This window comes from Schistocerca serialis, chromosome 5 (genome assembly GCF_023864345.2).
Source record: "Schistocerca serialis cubense isolate TAMUIC-IGC-003099 chromosome 5, iqSchSeri2.2, whole genome shotgun sequence".
NCBI lineage: Eukaryota > Metazoa > Arthropoda > Insecta > Orthoptera > Acrididae > Schistocerca > Schistocerca serialis.
The window spans coordinates 383,849,148-383,868,229 of NC_064642.1; the positions used below are offsets into that span (position 1 = coordinate 383,849,148).

At 39.4% G+C, this 19,082-nt stretch overlaps 1 protein-coding gene across 1 annotated transcript in view; it reads right to left on the minus strand.

Annotated features, from left to right (window-relative positions):
• Positions 1–19,082, minus strand: part of LOC126481958 (E3 ubiquitin-protein ligase MYCBP2-like) — a gene marked incomplete at its 5' end in the record, with an annotated part of 333,248 nt that overhangs the window by 103,588 nt on the left and 210,578 nt on the right. Inside the window, 3 exons of the mRNA XM_050105921.1 lie at positions 3,210–3,400; positions 6,900–7,014; positions 18,606–18,696. Of these exons, the coding sequence (XP_049961878.1) occupies positions 3,210–3,400; positions 6,900–7,014; positions 18,606–18,696 (397 nt within the window). The remainder of the gene's footprint in view (positions 1–3,209; positions 3,401–6,899; positions 7,015–18,605; positions 18,697–19,082) is intronic.

The following is a 19,082-nucleotide window of genomic DNA, read 5'->3' on the forward strand; positions in this document are numbered from 1 at the left end:
CAGAACGGACTACTAAAAGAGTACTTACAGCACTGAAACATTTTTAATTTTTAATGTAGTCTTCTTGTAAATTAATGCACTTGGTCCAACGATGTTCCAGTGCCCTGATCCCATCTCAAAAATGAGTTTCCTGCAGGCCTACAAAATAGTTGCCAACTCCATCTATCAATTCTTTGTTTGAAATGAATCTTCATCCTCAAAGAAAAATTTTCAGTTTTGGGAAGAGATGGAAGTCTGATGGAGCTATACCAGGTAAATAAGGTGGGTGTGGCAACAATTCATACCTTAGCTGGTGTAATTTTGCCATGGCAATGGCACATGTGCGCGGATGCACACTGTCTTGATGGAAGATGAGTTTCTTCCTTTCTAAACCTGGCCTTCCTTTGCATACCTTTTGTTGCAATTTGTTCAGGAGATTAGGATAGTATTCTCCAGTAATTGTTTGCCCAGAGGGGAGATAATCTACAAACAGAATCCCCTTTGCATCCCAGAACACTTTCCCACCGAAAGAATTGTCTTTGCTTTCTTTGGTGGTGGAGAATCGAAATATTTCCACTGCTTTGACTGTTGTTTTGTCTCTGGGGTGTAATAGTGCACCCGAGTTTCATCTTTGGTCACAAAATGGTGCAAAAAATCTTGTTCATTTCTCCTAAAATGGGCCAAACATTGTTCCGATATGTCCATTCTCACGCATTTTTGAGCTAGCGTCAAGAGCCGTGGCACCAATTTTGCAGATAATTTTTTCATTTCAGATTCTTCAGTTAAAATGTGATGTATCCTTTCAGATGACATCTGGTAAGCGTGAGAAATTTCACGCACTTTCAATCAGTGATCCTCCATGACCATGTTGTGCACTTTTGCAATGATTTCTGGAGAGATGACACATCTTGACCGACCACTACGCAGATCATCATCTAAGCTTTCCCGAACAAATTTAAATTCATTTGTCCACTTGTCAACAGTTGAATATGAAGGAGCAGAGTTCCCCAGGGTATTCCGGAAATTGGCATGAATGTCCTTTGCTTTCATACCTTTCTTTATAAAGTACTTAATCACTGCTCAAATCTCGATTTTTTCCATCTTCGCAAATCACTATGCAGGAACAACAACAGAGCCACATCACTGCCACAGCTCTCTTCCAAGAGCACTGATGTGGCATGTGTTTACAGGCAACAGTCCAATGAATACCACATGAACAACTTGCTGCGCTAGCACTGACCTCTTGTGATGATTCTGAGAACTTTTCAAACCACCCTTGTATTTGCTACCATTGACAGACCATGGATTTATTGATACATTTGGAGAACAAAGAGGCAGTTTTTGCAAATTGAGAAATTCTACACTAATTGTTGAGGCATCAAATATTGTTCATTACTTTTATTTTTGTTGCTGTTGTTAATTTGAGGATTATGTTGATCATAAAAACATGGCAGTGTGCTAGAAAAAGTAGTAATCACACTCCATGGAGACACTAGGTATAGTGTCTGATGGAAGTAATATGATGACAAAAGGCACAAAGATGTGTACAACTTTGGACTGATATTTACTTGTTTCATGCTGCTAACAATTGTAGGCATGTATACAGTGTCGTTCACATTAGTATCGTATGGCTTTTCTACTTTGTCTTCACTGTGCTGAGTTCTGTTTCACATGTCATTAACTTTATGTGTCAGGTCTGCTTTCATGTTGTCTGCTGATAAAGTCAGGCTAGTTTGGCAGTGAGAGAAAGCTGCCAGTGCCAGTTGCTTTTGTTAAGGGACATCATATTTGAATTTTACAGTAAAAGTTACTTATTTGCACTATTGCAACTTCGGCAATGTGGTCATTATCAAGCATACTGCAAAACTAATAATGCAAACTATCTATATAAACAGCACCAATATCTTGCCATGTATACAGCAGTTATATTATGAAAAATTGCCAAAAATAACCTTACTTACACTGTGCTTTAGCAAATGTAAAAAACTAAAAATCTTCCGATATGTGTACATGTCATCACTGTATCTGTGTGCTGGGTCTTTTAACTACAAGAATGTGTCTGTGTTAAATGAGAGCAACACCATGTACATTGTGAAAATGGCATAAATTATATCTACTGTTTCTGTCATTAACATCTTTAAAATGAGTCCAACCAAATTCCTACTCATGTACAGTGTGCAGTGTGTACATAGGACTGAGGTAGAATGCGAGAAAACACATTCACAAGTACTCCCCCCCCCCCTCCCTCATTAGAGATCATACATTCCAGAGTAAACATTTGTTATCAGAGTACCTTAATATCATTTCTAATTTCATTGAAAAAATTCGACATTCTACAATACAATACAGTCACATGATTAAAGAAAGAAAAGTTACTTATTTGCACTATTGCAGTTTTGGCCATATCGCCATTACCAAATAGTAAGATTTCATTTACAAAGTTGTTAGATAACTGAGAACCCCAACCATGAGAAATAAATCAATGCCAGTTAAATACCAACAATCCATATACATTCAACTATTTCACATAAGTCAACACACTAGTGTCTTCCAGGAGTATGTAAACAATACAAGAGAGACTATGTTGAAGTGCATGGGTGCATTACTTAATATTAATAAGAAAACTGGCAATTTCACTGTAATTAAAAGCCTCTCTTGTATCAGTTGTTACAGTTATGTCATTTGTAACTCTTATTTGTTTTATATATGAATTTTCCATGAACTTAAATTTTTCTCTTTCAGTGCACTCCACAAAAATATGTATCAGATGTCTATGTTTCTTGACACAATCAGTGCACCAAGCACAATGTCACTTTATTAAATGTAAGGCCACTTTGCAAGATAAAAAACCAATAAACAAAATGCAGTGGAATATACTGTAATTAGGGTAAACAGTGGAGTAAGGCATGGAATTAACAATGTTTTATCTCAAAATGGAAATAGCAGTGACTGACATTACCAAAACATGACAATGATTAATATTTCTGAAACACTGAAACTGCCACATAACATAACTGGCAGGAAAGAAACGTGACTCAAGACCCCCATGAGAAGCATTCCACAAGTATGACACCAACATCACAGCGCAAAATCATAATTTTCCACTGAATGCAGCAGTGCTGATCTATACTTTGATCTGATTTTGATGGATGAGAAAACAAGAAAAATAATTCTATTGATTTATGTGCTAACAATAAAACCCAATTTAAGTATTATCTTTCATCACTCACCTGAGATGTAATTAATCTAAATACTCGTAAGGTCTCAGCTTCACAGTTTCTTTGCTGGATTGTTGAGGCACTATGCTGTCGACTAATTTTGAGAGACTCTCCATCCACCTCACCTAAGACTCTTATTTGCCTTAGTCTTAATGAATTATCAGGCCCTTTCATTTCAAGCCTTATTACTGAGTGGCAACCATCTTAAAAAAACAGAGACATCACTTAGATGAAAATTCAATCACTGAAAATATGTTTAAAATAAGGTATTCAAGAAAACATTGTAACAGGATACTGATATATTTGTCCCACAAACAATATTGGTTTCCTGGTAAATTCTAAGGTTTTTTTTTTAAATTAAAGTTGATATATGGAGATTGTAGTATACAGGATGGAGCAAATAAAAAGACACCTAGACAAGTGGATACGATTGGACATGAATGTATGCTTATAACCACACCCTGTGACATGCACACCATGTGTACAGCCACCACATGATCGACACCGATTCAGAGTGTAGTGCTGGCGGTGTCAGTGTGAGTGGAGCATTGCAAAGGGGACAATGGTACTCACAGTGGAATAATGGGTGTTTGTTTGGAAAATTATGGGACAACAAGTCATGGAAACTACCTGGTCAGTTGTTTCCTGAGAAGTTTAATGGTGTCAAAGTGCCAGCAAAGAGTGCCATGCAATGCTTAGTCCGAAAATGGCATCAGACGGGATCTATTTTGAACAAGCCAAGAAACTTTCCTGTGCCTGCATACCAGGAAATGTGGCTGCAGTTCACCAGAACATGCTTCAGAGTCCTACCAAATCACCTCAACACCTGCCGCTAGGGAGTGGCATAGTGCATCGATCATGCAGACAAATACTCTGCCTGGATCTACACATACATCCCTACCAAGTGTCTGTTATTCAGGCATTAAAACTAGCAGATGCTATTCAGTGCCTCCAGTTTTGTGAGTGGTTGTTCACTGAAATAATGATGAATGGCTTGGATATGGATCTGTTCTTTACGCCTGATGGAGCCTGATTTCACCAGTGTTGTTATGTCGACTAACAGAATCAAAGGTTCTGGGCAGCGGAGAATCCGCATAACTTACCCAAAGCACCGTTGCATGGTCAGAAAGCTGGGGTTTGGTGTGCAGCATCTGCAACTCACATTATTTGCCCCATCTTCTTTCATCAGATACTGACTTTGGTGTATTATATTGCCAACAGTTTGAAACCATTTGTGGCAGCATTAATGGAGGAGGAAAATACCTATAGTTACTTCCTATAGGATGGAACAATTGCCTATACAGCTGGGCGAATCTTGAATCACATCTACACAATCTTCATGCCTTGCAAATTTATTAGCGAGCTCAGTCTGGACGTGGCCCTAGCTGGCCATCCAGGTCATCTGATCTGTCAGTGGGTGAGCCCTCAGGTCTAAGGTGTATCGTAACAACCCTCACAGTCTTCAAGAACTGCAGCAGAACATTTTGGATGAGACTGCAGCAATTCCAGCAGTCCAGCTTTGATCTGCCTTCAGCAACTTGCTGACCAGGGACAAAAGTGCCAAGAGATGAATGGTGGTAGCTTTCCACATCTGCTATAGTCATGTTAGTACTGTATTTTCTTTCCTCTGTCATGTTTCTTTGTACCCTGGAACTCTGTTCTCCAGGCCACTTTTATTTTCCCCACCATTACTAGTCGCCATGTCTGTAATGGGAAAACTGATATTAAATTAAAACTCAAATCACTCGGCTTTATTCATCATATAAGTACAGCTCTGACATGAAAATATCATAATAAACCATCTATACATTGCACCTCAAACCGATTGCAACAAACAAATAATCATTCATTTAATAGAACAGGCAGTTAAAAATGAATAGGTTCTAGGAAAAAGAGCTATTTTTATGAAATATGGTGGTTAAACAGCTTAATTCACTGACGCATATCTTGATGTTAATTTGTGTAATACATTACCTGGCTCCTGCTCTTCTTAGTGAGATAATCATTTAATGTTAACCAATTATGGATAATATAATAAGTAATAGATAGTTAATTTCAAAATGTACAAAATCGAAAAATTTCTATGAATGCAAATGAGTTTATGAGTACACTGAAAGTGAATGGCAGACTAAATTCAAATAAGGATTCAACCTAGTAGTAATTTGTGCAGATTCCATTATCATTCCATGACCTTCTTCATTACGGATTGCAGACCACCAGTAGATATCAAAAAATTAGATTCTGCTTTTATTTTTATACTGTCATTCATTCACACTAACTGTTGCAAAGATCTTATTATGCAAAACTTTCATTGGTGTTGAATATCCAGGGTATATACATCAACAGAGATAAGTAGTTATCAAAAATTGCATCTAAAAGATATATTAACAATTAACCATCATTAATGTTAATCTGCTTTGCTCTGCTTGTTTACAAAAAGGACATAAATGAATCTCTTATACATTTAGCACAGAGGCTTTTCTACAGAAATAACTTGCTGTTCATAAACAATTCTATGAGTAAGACGAATTAGAACTTCTATAACTGTCAAAAGGTATCAGTTACCAATAAACAATTTGAATGTAGCCACATTTATTGCTAACAGGGGCTCTGCAGTTACCAAATTGAGACATTTACATAATTTATAAAAATTCATATTTCTGAATCAGCAGGTATTTATAATACCTTGCAGCGTTTCTGCAGATAACATTTCAGAAAATGGGACATCAGAAAATACAACACTACTTCAAACCCTGACAAGAACGCATATTTTGATCTAGTATGGTCCCAATCGAAGTTTTAAGAAGCAGTATAATGTGAGGCAGCTGGGCTATACTGCACCCCAATACACATCACTCTTGGGTTGTGAAGATAAGATTAGAACAATTACAGCATGCAAAGAGGCATTTAAGCAGTTATTCTTCTACACTCCTCACACAAACAGAACAGGAAGAAACACAAATATATGGTACAATAGTTAGCTGCCTGCATAAACAGAGGTTTGCAGAGCATGAATATAAATTTAGATGTATTGCAAATAAACCAATTTTTATTTTAGTGATCAGTCATAAAAACCATTACAGAATAAACAAATCATGAAATGAGTTTAAGAATTCCAAGATCATTGCTGACACCTCTGCAGGACATTTATTTATATAAGTACTGTATTGATTTTAATTGAACAGTCTTACAAGAAGCACAAAGTATACTGAACTGAGCCCTTCCATGACTCGCAATGGGTTGTTAGTTATTAACATGACAATAAAATTTTGCATGTAATATTTTCTTTGGCATATCACTATTAATGTCTATTTCTAATACCTGCCATAATACACAGACTACATTTCAAATGAATATTCATTCTCTTATCTGTGATGGAGTAAATATTAAAGATGTTGCTTGAACACCATTAAAAAATTAAACACCTGTAAGGACAATAACTGCAGCAATTTTTCTAATGGAATAATACAACTGAAAATGATTCAGCAAATCATAAATTTTGTATAACTATCTTTTCACATATTTTCTTGGCCACTTATTTTAAGCTACTGAATATGCATTGGTGCCTGACAGAAATATAAATATTTCTGCTGTTTGCACTGAAATTTAAGTGTCCCCAAATTTAGTAATGCTCTGCAACTATGCTCTAAATTTGAAATGTTTCAGTTCAGTATTATGCTATGAAAACTAACCTATACTTACCAAGTACAGGACAACTAACCCATCCTGTTGAACGATTTTCAACTTCCACTTGGCGTAATTTATAGAGTTCATCCATATTAGGTCCTGATTGGAATGTGACGCATGACACTTTATTCTGTAAATGAAAAAATATATATATATATATATATATATATATATATATATATATATATATATATATATACTACAGAGTAAATCTATGTAAAGGCTGGAATCTATATCTGAATTTGGTAAGCACTCTTGCCAGAATATTCAGTAATTTTTTATGTCATAACCAATACTGCTTCTTACTTATTCTCCAGCTTCATCTTCACTAGCTTTACCACAAAATGAAACATTATGTCTTATGGTTTCATGCTAACTTCACCGCTATATCCTATAGAAGACTCTACCAGTGAGTAATGTAATGATAATGAGGACTTAACTAAAATCAGACTGACAGCTGATAAATTAGGAATAAATACACTACCTCTCTGATAAGACATATGATAAGCCAGTGGAAAATGTGTTGCTATGCTCACTCACTGCTTCATAAAATACAAAATATGCAATGGAGTCTATCCTATTGCAGAAAGCTTACCATATCATGTAAAAACCATCCATCAATAGAGAAATTGAAAATGCTTGTGGACAAAGTAGTTCCCTCACACACACACACACACACACACACACACACACACACACACACACACACAAACACACACACACACACACACACACACACCGCTGTGTGGCTACAATTGCCTGAGACTGCAGTCGTGTGTGTGAGTTGAATTTGTGTTGTGTGTGTGTGTGTGTGTGTGTGAGGGGGGGGGGGGGAGGGGGGGGGAGGTGGGAGAGTGTCTCATCTGTTTTTGACGAAGGCCTTACAGGCCAAAAGCTTTACTTGTGACAGTCTATTTGTTGTGCCTATCCACAGAAAGGTGTAACGAGTATTTAGAGGGTCTTGAGGACAATATTAAGGAAATGGAAGAGGATGTAGATGAAGATGAAATGGGAGATATGATACTGCGTAAAGAGTTTGACAGAGCACTGAAAGACCTAAGTCGAAACAAGGCCCCACGAGTAGACAACATTCCATTAGGACTGCTGATAGCCCTGGCAAAACTCTATCATCTTGTGAGCAAGATGTGTGAGACAAGCAAAATACCCTCAGACTTCAAGAAGAATATAATAATTCCAATCCCAAAGAAAGCAGGTGTTGACAGATGTGAAAATTACCGAATTCTTTACAGATGAATGGAAAAACTGGTAGAAGCTGACCTCGGGGAAGATCAGGGCCTTGTTTCGACCTAGGTCTTTCAGTGCTCTGTCAAACTCTTCACGCAGTATCATATCTCCCATTTCATCTTGGATTCCGTAGATATGTTGGAACATGTGAGGCAATACTGACACTACGACTTATCTTAGAAGATAAATTAAGGAAAGGCAAATCTACGTTTCTAGCATTTGTAGACTTAGAGAAAGCTTTTGACAATGTTGACTGGAATACTCTCTTTCAAATTCTGAAGGTGGCAGGGGTAAAACACAGGGAGTGAAAAGCTACTTACAATTTGTACAGAAACCAGATGGCAGTTATAAGAGTCGAGGGACATGAAAGGGAAGTAGTGGTTGGGAAGGGAGTGAGACAGGGTTGTAGCCTCTCTGCGATGTTATTCAGTCTGTACATTGAGCAAGCAGTAAAGGAATCAAAAGAAAAATTTGGAGTAGGAATTAAAATCCATGGAGAAGAAATAAAAACTTTGAGGTTCGTAGATGACATTGTAATTATGTCAGAGACAGAAAAGGACCTGGATGGGGAGCAACTGAATGGAATGGATAGTGTATTGAAAGGAGGATATAAGACGAACATCAACAAAAGTAAAACGAGGATAATGGAATGTAGTCGAATTAAGTCGGGTGATGCTGAGGGAATTAGATTAGGAAATGAGACACTTAAATTAGTAAAGGAGTTTTGCTATTTGGGTAGCAGAATAACTGATGATGGTCAAAGTAGAGAAGATATAAAATGTAGACTGGCAATGGCAAGGAAAGCATTTCTGAAGAAGAGAAATTTGTTAACATCGAGTATAGATTTAAGTGTCAGGAGGTCGTTTATGTAATTATTTGTATGGAGTGTAGGCATGTATGGAAATGAAATGTGGACGATAAATAGTTTAGACAAAAAGAGAATACAAGCTTTAGAAATGTGGTGCTACAGAAGAATGCTGAAGATTAGATGGGTAGATCACATAACTAATGAGGAGGTATTGAATAAAATTGGGGAGAAGAAAAATTTGTGGCACAACTTGACTAGACGAAGAGATCGCTTTGTAGGACAATCACTGTTGACAAACCAGTATAAGAGCAGAAATATTTGGAGCTGAGAAGAAATTCTGAGTCTAACAAGAAAGCAGAAGCCCAAAACAAGATAAACAAATAGTTAATTTAGTGAAAAATTGAACACAAAAATTTAGAAAAGCTGATGGCTGAGATTGCATACAAATGAAATCAATAGCTGTAATAACTGATCTATCTGATGGTGAAATGACAACCTTAAAACATATCCACAGAAAAATAGCAAATTTTCACACTCATTTAAAAAAACCAGAGCAATATATGTTGAATCAATTGGTTTGTAGAGAAATAGTTTACAACAGGAACAATGGGAAGAAGTTTACTAGACAGACACAGTGAATGAGCCATTTTATTTGTTCTTAAGCATATTTCTCGCACACCTTGAAGTGTGCTTCTACAAAAGTAAATGGAAGGAAAGAGTTGTTAACTGGACTTAAGTCAACATGTGTCAAACAGAGTGATCTGTATACAGAACAAGGGCTAGTGCAAACCAATCAGTGACATTATGTTACAAGAAAACTCTAAAATCTAAATGCGTGATCAGGAAGACCAAACGCATGCAGTGTGTAAGAAAATTAGCAGATCAAACAATAAAATAAAACCCATATGGAACACCATAAAAAGTGATACAAAAAGGAACTAAAATCAGAACCAACAAGGATATCACAGTTCTCTTGGTAATGGAACAGACCCCTCTCTGGGGGACACCACCTTGACGAAGCACTGTCCGTGCGGATGGAGAGGCTTGCGTACCTACAGGAAGCTGAGGGCTACGCCAAAGGTAGAGGACCCAATGCTGGAAAGGCCTCAGCCGATGGATCAGACTAAGGCCGATGGATCAGACTAAGAGTGTCCCACAACGTCCCATCTTCCCTGTCCACTCCTAGTCCTATCCTGTTCCCTATTCCCTGACCCAACCCAAGGTGTGATGCGATCTGTGCTGAGGGGTGCGTGGCACATGGGAAGATGTGTTGCAAACATGGCCTCAGGGATACCGGGCAACCTCCATGAGTAATTAGCCTTACACCGCGCGGGGTATTCGTGGTGTGTGTAATGGATCTGGGAGATGTGTTATTTTCTACCGGATTTGTCGATACCAAATCTAATGAGGAAGGTTGTAAATGTTTTCTTATATTTTTGTCAGAACATTTTTCTTTTGTGAATTGTAATTTGCCTTATTTTATGCTAATTTGCTTATATGTTTGAGAGTGACAGCATATTGATTAATATTAGTAGATGTGACAAAGAATATCAAAGAGACTGGTTACAAGTGGAAGCTTGTGTGTTGTGTGAAAGGTCTTTGATGCTGGTGTCGTCTTTGACCGTAGTCGGTCAGCAGTGAACTCTCGGTGTGTGTGACGGTGGAACAATGTGCAGGGCGCTGTTATAATAATCTGCAAGTGAACAGGAAAAATCAATTACGTTACTACTTTTTTATATAAACATAAAGAAAGAACCACATTCGAAGAAATGGTATTTGAAGCACCAGAAATGATTCAAACGCATTGAACCAGGTCATTTCTGCAGCCGACGAAACAGCATTGTGGAATCATACTTTCACTAGACGACTGAAGCCAACACAAAAAAGTCAAATATCATCTCATAAACATTTCACGGAAAAGTGAGTACTATCACGAAATATGCTACATTCAAGTATATAAAAATAGTGAGCATATTTCATGTGGACCTTCTAGATCCCCAAATCTCATGGGACCAACATGGACACGACTACAGAAAAAGAAACTGACGGGCAACTTGAGACCTCAGATACCCAAACATCGGGGACTGAACCGATGGAAGGTATTTCCACTACTGAATCAGGGTCTAGACCTGAGCCAGAAGTGGGAACTGTAACCAAGAAGCTAGACCAGATTAAGATCAAAGGCTTGTCTGGGGCCCAAAGGAGGAAGCTAATCAGGGAACAGAGGGAAAAGGAAGGGAAAGAATGGCTTCCTAAACACAAGTGGAGGGAAATAAAGGGACTAGAACCCAAGACCCCCAGGAAAAACTGCATAAGGTTGAAGAGGACATGCAGACCCCCACAATGTCAAAGACAGGTAGTAAGCGGATAAGGGAGGAATCAAAGACTCCCTCCTCCCTGGATAAGCAAGTCCAGAAAAAACCGAGGCAAGAAATACGGAAACAGACCTATAGTACTGCAGTCTCGGTTTTTAGGATGGCAGTTATCCAGGACCGTGGTGCACTCATTTTTGTTTGTGAGGGGAAGCGCACAGTAGAATGGCTCAAGGACAAGGTGCCCATGATATCCCTGTGGGAAGATGCGAAGGTGCTGGTCAAGACGGCAGAGGAGCTTCTTAAGACCTCAAAGATACCATTATGGGTACCCCACATCCTTAAGGAAGTCTCTCCCAAGACTCTGTTCAGGATAAAAGGGGCCCAGAACCCAAAAGTCCTGACAGAAGACTGGAGAGTGATTAACCAGAAGGTTGCTCCGGAAGGATAAACCCTGGTGGTGGAGGTTGGTGAGAAGTCCCTGAAAGCGATGCGGGAGCAGGACCTGAAACTGTTTTTAGGGTTCTCGCAGGTCACCGTCAGGGTTCTCAAAGACCTCAAAGATGGCAGCAAGACGGAGCCTGGAGGTGCTGCAGATTAATCTGCAGCACAGTAAAGGGGCCTCTGCTGCCTGAGGAGACAAGAAGTGGACATGGCCCTGATACAAGAACCCTATTTATACAAAGGGGGTGTATCGGGCCTTGGAGGCACTGGAGCTAAGCTGATCTATGCTAGGAATCTAAGAAACTCCAGAACATGCATCTATGTTAGAAATGGCATTTCTTTCATACCAATGATGGATTTCTGCTCTAGGGACTTAGTGACCATCAAAATGCAGCAGCGTGAGGAAGGTATCACAAGGGAAATTATTTTGTCCTCAGCATACCTTCCTTACGAAGACAGTTCTCCCCATCCCTTGGAGGTGAGGAGACTGGTAGAGACTTGTCATCGGCAAGGTGACCAACTGCTGGTGGGGTGTGATGCCAATGCCCACAACCTAGTGTGGCGCAGCAAGGACACCAACAGTAGAGGTGAGTACCTTCTTGAATTCCTCTTAGCTAACAACTTAGAGGTCCTGAATAGGGGCAATGAACCTACATTCAGGAATAGCAGAAGGGAAGAAGTAATTCACATAACATTTGGTTCCATGACGATGGGTAGCTATATCAAACAATGGCATATGGTGTTGGAGCCATCCTCATCGGACCACATGTACTCAAGGTAGAAATGGGAATCAGACAGACCATGACTTATAGAAATTCCAGGAAAACAGACTGGGAGATATACAGGAGGGACCTTGACTTAGGCTTATCGGAAATTAAAACCATGATAAGGAAGCCAGTAGAATTTGAGGAAGTAGCAGAGGCTGTTTACCTCTGCCAGACTGACCTCATATCAGGACAACTGCACAATCACCAGGAAGTGCACAAATAGGAGTGTCCCATGGTGGAATAACATATTGGAAATGCAAAGAAAACAGGTAGGGAGACTGTTTAATAGTGCAAGACGTAAAGGACAATGAGCTAAATATCGTGAGGCCCTTGTCAGTTACAATCTTGCAATAAGACAAGCAAAGGAGGCATCCTGGAAGGCATTCTGCGAGGAAGTGGAAGGCACAGCTGCACAAGCCAGACTTCACAAGATTCTCACTAGCGTACCAACTAATCCAGGAGGTACGTTGAGGAAGGAGGATGGGGAATATACAAAGACAGCACATGGGACACTGGAATTTCTTCTCAAAACTCACTTTCCTAAGTATGCTCTGCCAGATAACACAGACCAGTATGTGACCCCAGAGAGACAACAGTTCTTAGGTACTTGAAGAGAGGACTGGGAATCGGCCATGGAGTGTGTGAACCAGTGGGCAGTGGGAACATTCCAACCATTCAAGTCACCTGGCCCAGATGGAATTTTTCCAGTTCTCCTGCAACAGGCAGGAGGAAAGCTTATAAGAGTCCTATGCAGGCTATTCAGGGTTAGCTTAGCAGTAGGAATCATTTTTTTTTGTTGAGGGCAGTGAAGGTAGTCTTCATGCCAAAGCCAGTGAGAATTGATCATACCACGGCCAAGGATATGAGACCAATCAGTCTGTTCTCCTTCATTCTCAAAACATTGGAAAAACTGGTTAATGTATACATCAGGGAGAGGAGGCTAAGTAGGGTACCTCTACACCTGAACCAACATGCACACCAACCAGGTAAATCATGTGAGACAGCTCTCCACCAACTCATCGGGAAGGTGGAAGAAGCACTTCACTTCCAAGAAATAGCACTCTGCATCTTCCTGGATCTCTAGGGGGCCTTTAGTAACATGACCTTTGATTCCATGGTAAGGGCAGCAGAGGTGCATGACCAGGGGACCACTATATGTAGGTGGACCCGAGCCAAGCTTAGTGGAAGGAAGGTAGAGGCTACCATGATGAACGAAAATATGGTAATTAAGACCACTAGAGGCTGCCCACAAGGAGGAGTTTTGTCTCCTATATTGTGGAATCTAGTGGTGAACAAACTCATTGAGGAACTAAATTCCAGACAATGCTTCTGCCAAGGATACGCAGATGATCTTGTCATAGTAATACTTGGCAAATTCACTGACACAGTCAGGAATATGGCACAAGGAGGGTTGGACATTGTGCAAAAATGGTGCATTAAATAGAATCTAAGAGTTAATCCTAAGAAGACTGTTGTGGTGCCATTTACAAAGAGACATTTTCAGCATGCAAGTTGGAATCTAAAGCTCTTTGATAAAACTCTACCAGTGAAGGGGACAGTGAAATATCTAGGGGTAACCTTGGATGAGAAGCTAACTTGGACCCCTCATATTAAGAGTATCTGCTCCAAGGCAAAAAGCACTTTAGTAAGTACTAGGAGGGCTTGTGGCAAAAACTGGGGCCTAAGCCCCAGGGGTATGCACTGTATTTACACCACAGTGGTTAGACCTAGCATTTCCTATGGGGCCGTAGTGTGGTGGAAGAAGGTAGAACAGCGGGTTGCTGCTAAAGAGCTTGCTAAGGTGCAGAGATTGGCCTGCTTAGCCATAACGGGCGGAATTAGCAGCACACCAACAGCTGGAATGGAAGCCGTGTTGGATGTGCCCCCACTTCACCTTTAGGTTAAGATGGAGGCAGCAGATGGGGCATACAGACTTAAAACTGGCCAAAACTGGGTCTCATTTGGATATCCAGAATCACACACTAACATAGTGAGTAAATATAGGTATGGCTGGGGAAATGCCCGCCGACTATATAATAACTTCCAACTGCTTCGACAAGCCTTACAACATAATAATTGGAAGTAGGAAGCAGTGGGCAAAAACAGTTCGACACCGTGTGGGGGACATTGTTTGGTTCACTGATGGGTCGAAAATAGATCAAGGCATAGGGGCAGGGTTGTACAGGGTTCAGCCAAGACTGGAGAGCAGCATCTCTCTAAGGAAACTGGCCTCTGTATTCCAAGCCGAAATTACTGCAAATAAGGGCATGTGTGGAGGAGAATATGAGTCGGTACTACAATGACCGCAGCTTCTACATCTATTCAGACAACCAGGCAGCCCTGAAATCATTGGTAGCTCCTGCAACAAGATCTAAAATTGTTGCAGATTGCCACAGGGCTCTGGTGGAGCTAGGGGGAAGCAATAAGGTGTACCTACTGTGGGTCCCTGGCCACTCAGGGATCTGTGGCAATGAACAAGCCGACAGATTGGCTAGGATGGGGGCAACAACTCCATTTATTGGACCGGAACCTGTCTTGGCAATCACCAAGGCTATGATCAAATTAGAACTACGGAACTGGCTTAGGAAACAGCATGTAGGATATTGGACCAAGGTCCATAAACAAAAACATGGTATGGTAATGATGCCCAAATCATGTTTAAAAGAAGCTCTGTAATCCTGGGATTGAACAGGAAAGAGATCAAACTCATGACTGGACTGATGACCGGTCATGGGAACTTCAAAAAACACCTACACACAATGGGTATAATGGAAGAGGACCCTAAATGTAAGATCTGTGATGAGGGTGAAGAAACTGCACCACACCTAATCTTTGAATGCATGGCATTGGAGAGTAAAAGATACAGAATATTTGGGACAACTAGACCTGAAGAAATTGTGTCTAACAAAAAACTGGTAGAGGGACTCCTTGCACTATTTCAGGGCACTGGTTGGCTTTACTAGATATACAGGGAGCGATACCGCACAATAAACCTAGTTTCGGTGCAGGCAGTGGCGGGTCAGACCTAAGCTGTTTTAGCTCTCCTGTTAAAATCAATCAATCAATCAATCAATGGAACAGGCTAAAACAATCAAAAAACTACCTCTTTTGAATTCAATGAATATTTCCCCATTGTTGTTGAAAAACCATGGAGCCACTACAAAGAGTCCATCACAGAAGCCATAGTACTGCTTCATCACATGCAAACTACACAAAACAAAGCACTTCATTTCAAAAGCACAACACCTAAATCAAATGAAAAAAAAAAAACATAAATTTACACAAAGGTATTCAATCCTCTGGATATGATGGTGTTTCAAATAAGATTTGTAAACCATGTGCAGGCTTAAACCATCACATTTTGTGCTATCTGTGTAAACAATCAATGAAAACTTCCCCATAGATTAAACATGTGGTAGTGATATCAATCCATAAAAGTGGTGAGAGGTATGTAATATTCAACTATTGAACCATCATTCTGCTCCAAGTATTCTCAAAGATGTCTGAGAGAATAGTGTATGAGAGGATCTACAGCAATATAACACGAAATAGCTTACTGACACTTTCACATTTTGTCTTTCATGAGGGGATTTCCACAGAGAGAAATACTATTTGAACTAAATTTTATAAGATATCCAGTAGGGATATTCTGTGACTCTGCAAAAGCATTTCAGTGTGCAAAGCACAACACATCATTTAAAAAGCTTCAACACTATGGCATCCTACGCAAACTGCAGCTTTGGCTAGAATCTTAGTTATACAAAAGGAAGATAAAAATGTGTAGTCTTATTTTATTTTTGTTTTTAAGAAACCACATAAATTTATGACAGCAGACTATGGGATGTAATACTATGTGCAGCCAATTGTACTTAGAAGCTCTATATTACACTTAAACTTCACAAGTAATACTGACTGTAATCTTTGACTTGACTTGCACTGTATTACTAGTACACTCATTGTATAACATCCAATCAACAGAGCAAATAAAATAAATAATAATATTATTAATAATAACAATAATAACAAAGTACACAAAACAGGGAAGAAAAAAAGGAAATAAAGCAGATAAAGAGGACAATATATTGTTACTGTCAATGAAAAGACTACAAGAAGACAAAATTATGTTTTGCAAAAATCTGGAGTAAACATAGTATCTGGAGTGGATATGGAAAACCAAACCATCAGAAAAAAACATATTCCAAAGCTGTATGCTGACAAGAACTGTCCAGCAACATCACAGACTGAAGCTGAAAATGTATAACAGGAATCTTAAGCAAGAATGAAAACTTTTAATAAAACAGTGAAAATCTCTATAATTCAATATATTTATATATAAAAACAAAGATGAGGTGACTTACCGAACAAAAGCGCTGGCAGGTCGATAGACACACAAACAAACACAAATATACACACAAAATTCAAGCTTTCGCAACAAACTGTTGCCTCATCAGGAAAGAGGGAAGGAGAGGGGAAGACGAAAGGAAGTGGGTTTTAAGGGAGAGGGTAAGGAGTCATTCCAATCCCGGGAGCGGAAAGACTTACCTTAGGGGGAAAAAAGGACAGGTATACACTCGCACACACGCACATATCCATCCACACATACAGACACAAGCAGACATATTTAAAGACAAAGAGTTTGGGCAGAGATGTCAGTCGAGGCAGAAGTGTAGAGGCAAAGAAGTGGTTGAAAGACAGGTGAGGTATGAGTGGCGGCAACTTGAAATTAGCGGAGATTGAGGCCTGGCGGATGACGAGAAGAGAGGATATACTGAAGGGCAAGTTCCCATCTCCGGAGTTCGGATAGGTTGGTGTTGGTGGGAAGTATCCAGATAATCCGGACGGTGTAACACTGTGCCAAGATGTGCTGGCTGTGCACCAAGGCATGTTTAGCCACAGGGTGATCCTCATTACCAACAAACACTGTCTGCCTGTGTCCATTCATGCGAATGGACAGTTTGTTGCATTCGCATGAATGGACACAGGCAGACAGTGTTTGTTGGTAATGAGGATCACCCTGTGGCTAAACATGCCTTGGTGCACAGCCAGCACATCTTGGCACAGTGTTACACCGTCCGGATTATCTGGATACTTCCCACCAACACCAACCTATCCGAACTCCGGAGATGGGAACTTGCCCTTCAGTATATCCTCTCTTCTCGTCATCCGCCAGGCCTCAATCTCCGCTAATTTCAAGTTGCCGCCACTCATACCTCACCTGTCTTTCAACCACTTCTTTGCCTCTACACTTCTGCCTCGACTGACATCTCTGCCCAAACTCTTTGTCTTTAAATATGTCTGCTTGTGTCTGTATGTGTGGATGGATATGTGCGTGTGTGCGAGTGTATACCTGCCTTTTTTTCCCCCTAAGGTAAGTCTTTCCGCTCCCGGGATTGGAATGACTCCTTACCCTCTCCCTTAAAACCCACTTCCTTTCGTCTTCCCCTCTCCTTCCCTCTTTCCTGATGAGGCAACAGTTTGTTGCGAAAGCTTGAATTTTGTGTGTATATTTGTGTTTGTTTGTGTGTCTATCGACCTGCCAGCGCTTTTGTTCGGTAAGTCACCTCATCTTTGTTTTTATATATAATTTTTCCCACGTGGAATGTTTCCTTCCATTATATTGATATCATTTAATATATTTAATGATTTATGAAAGGATGAAAAATATATTACAGTATATTGATCTGAATATTGTAATGAAAAATCTTTGGAAGAATATAAATAATTTACTGAGTCAAGATGACAACTCACTGAACAGCAGAAGTGTTGACTTGTCGACAGGCACATAAAAAAGACGGAGAACTTTACTAGCTTTCAGAAGAATCTGTCTTCAGATTTAAAGTATACATAAATGCATGTATGTATGTATGTATAGCATTTGCAAAATACATCTGCTCCTTAGCTAAAAGCAGCATAACTACTTTTAAATTAAATTAAAACACATACACTGTATCAGAAAGCTGAGCAGTTTTATTTATCTTTTTTATTCTGAATTTGTTATTTTCTAGATATTCCTCAATCATTCCAGTTTTTGTTGTTTCAGAAAGCTGAATCAAGAAATAACTATCAATAACATGCTGAATAAGATAAAAGATTAGTAACAATTTCTTCTTTTAAATGGTTTCATGCTTTCAGCAGTTATACTTACAGCTAAATCACGGCAGTTATCTATGTGAATATATATCATTCTGGGATATGTATGCTGTGCACAGATAACTGTTATAGTCTTTGTTTTGTTCCTGAAAAGAAAACATGGCAATGAATAAATGGTAAGATTTTATTTACATTTCAGATCTCCTTTATAAAAATACATACATATATGTTCCTGTTATACATCTTTTGGAAAGGGAACTCAAAAACATCCACATACTTTAAGTAATTACTTCAAAGAACTGCTCATTGGGGCAAGTAATTATAACGAGTTTCTTGTTTACTGAACTTTTAAAATCTCTCATGTTAAGGAAAGTGTTGTATTTCTGCCCCTTAGTTTGGGTCTGATGTGCCAATAACACTAAATATAGTTGTCTTCCAGTTTCGGGGAAGGGGAGCGATTAATAAAATAATGAAAGCATCTGTATAGGATTGTTACCTATTTCTACTTGGGGCCATTATTAGTAGTATTTCT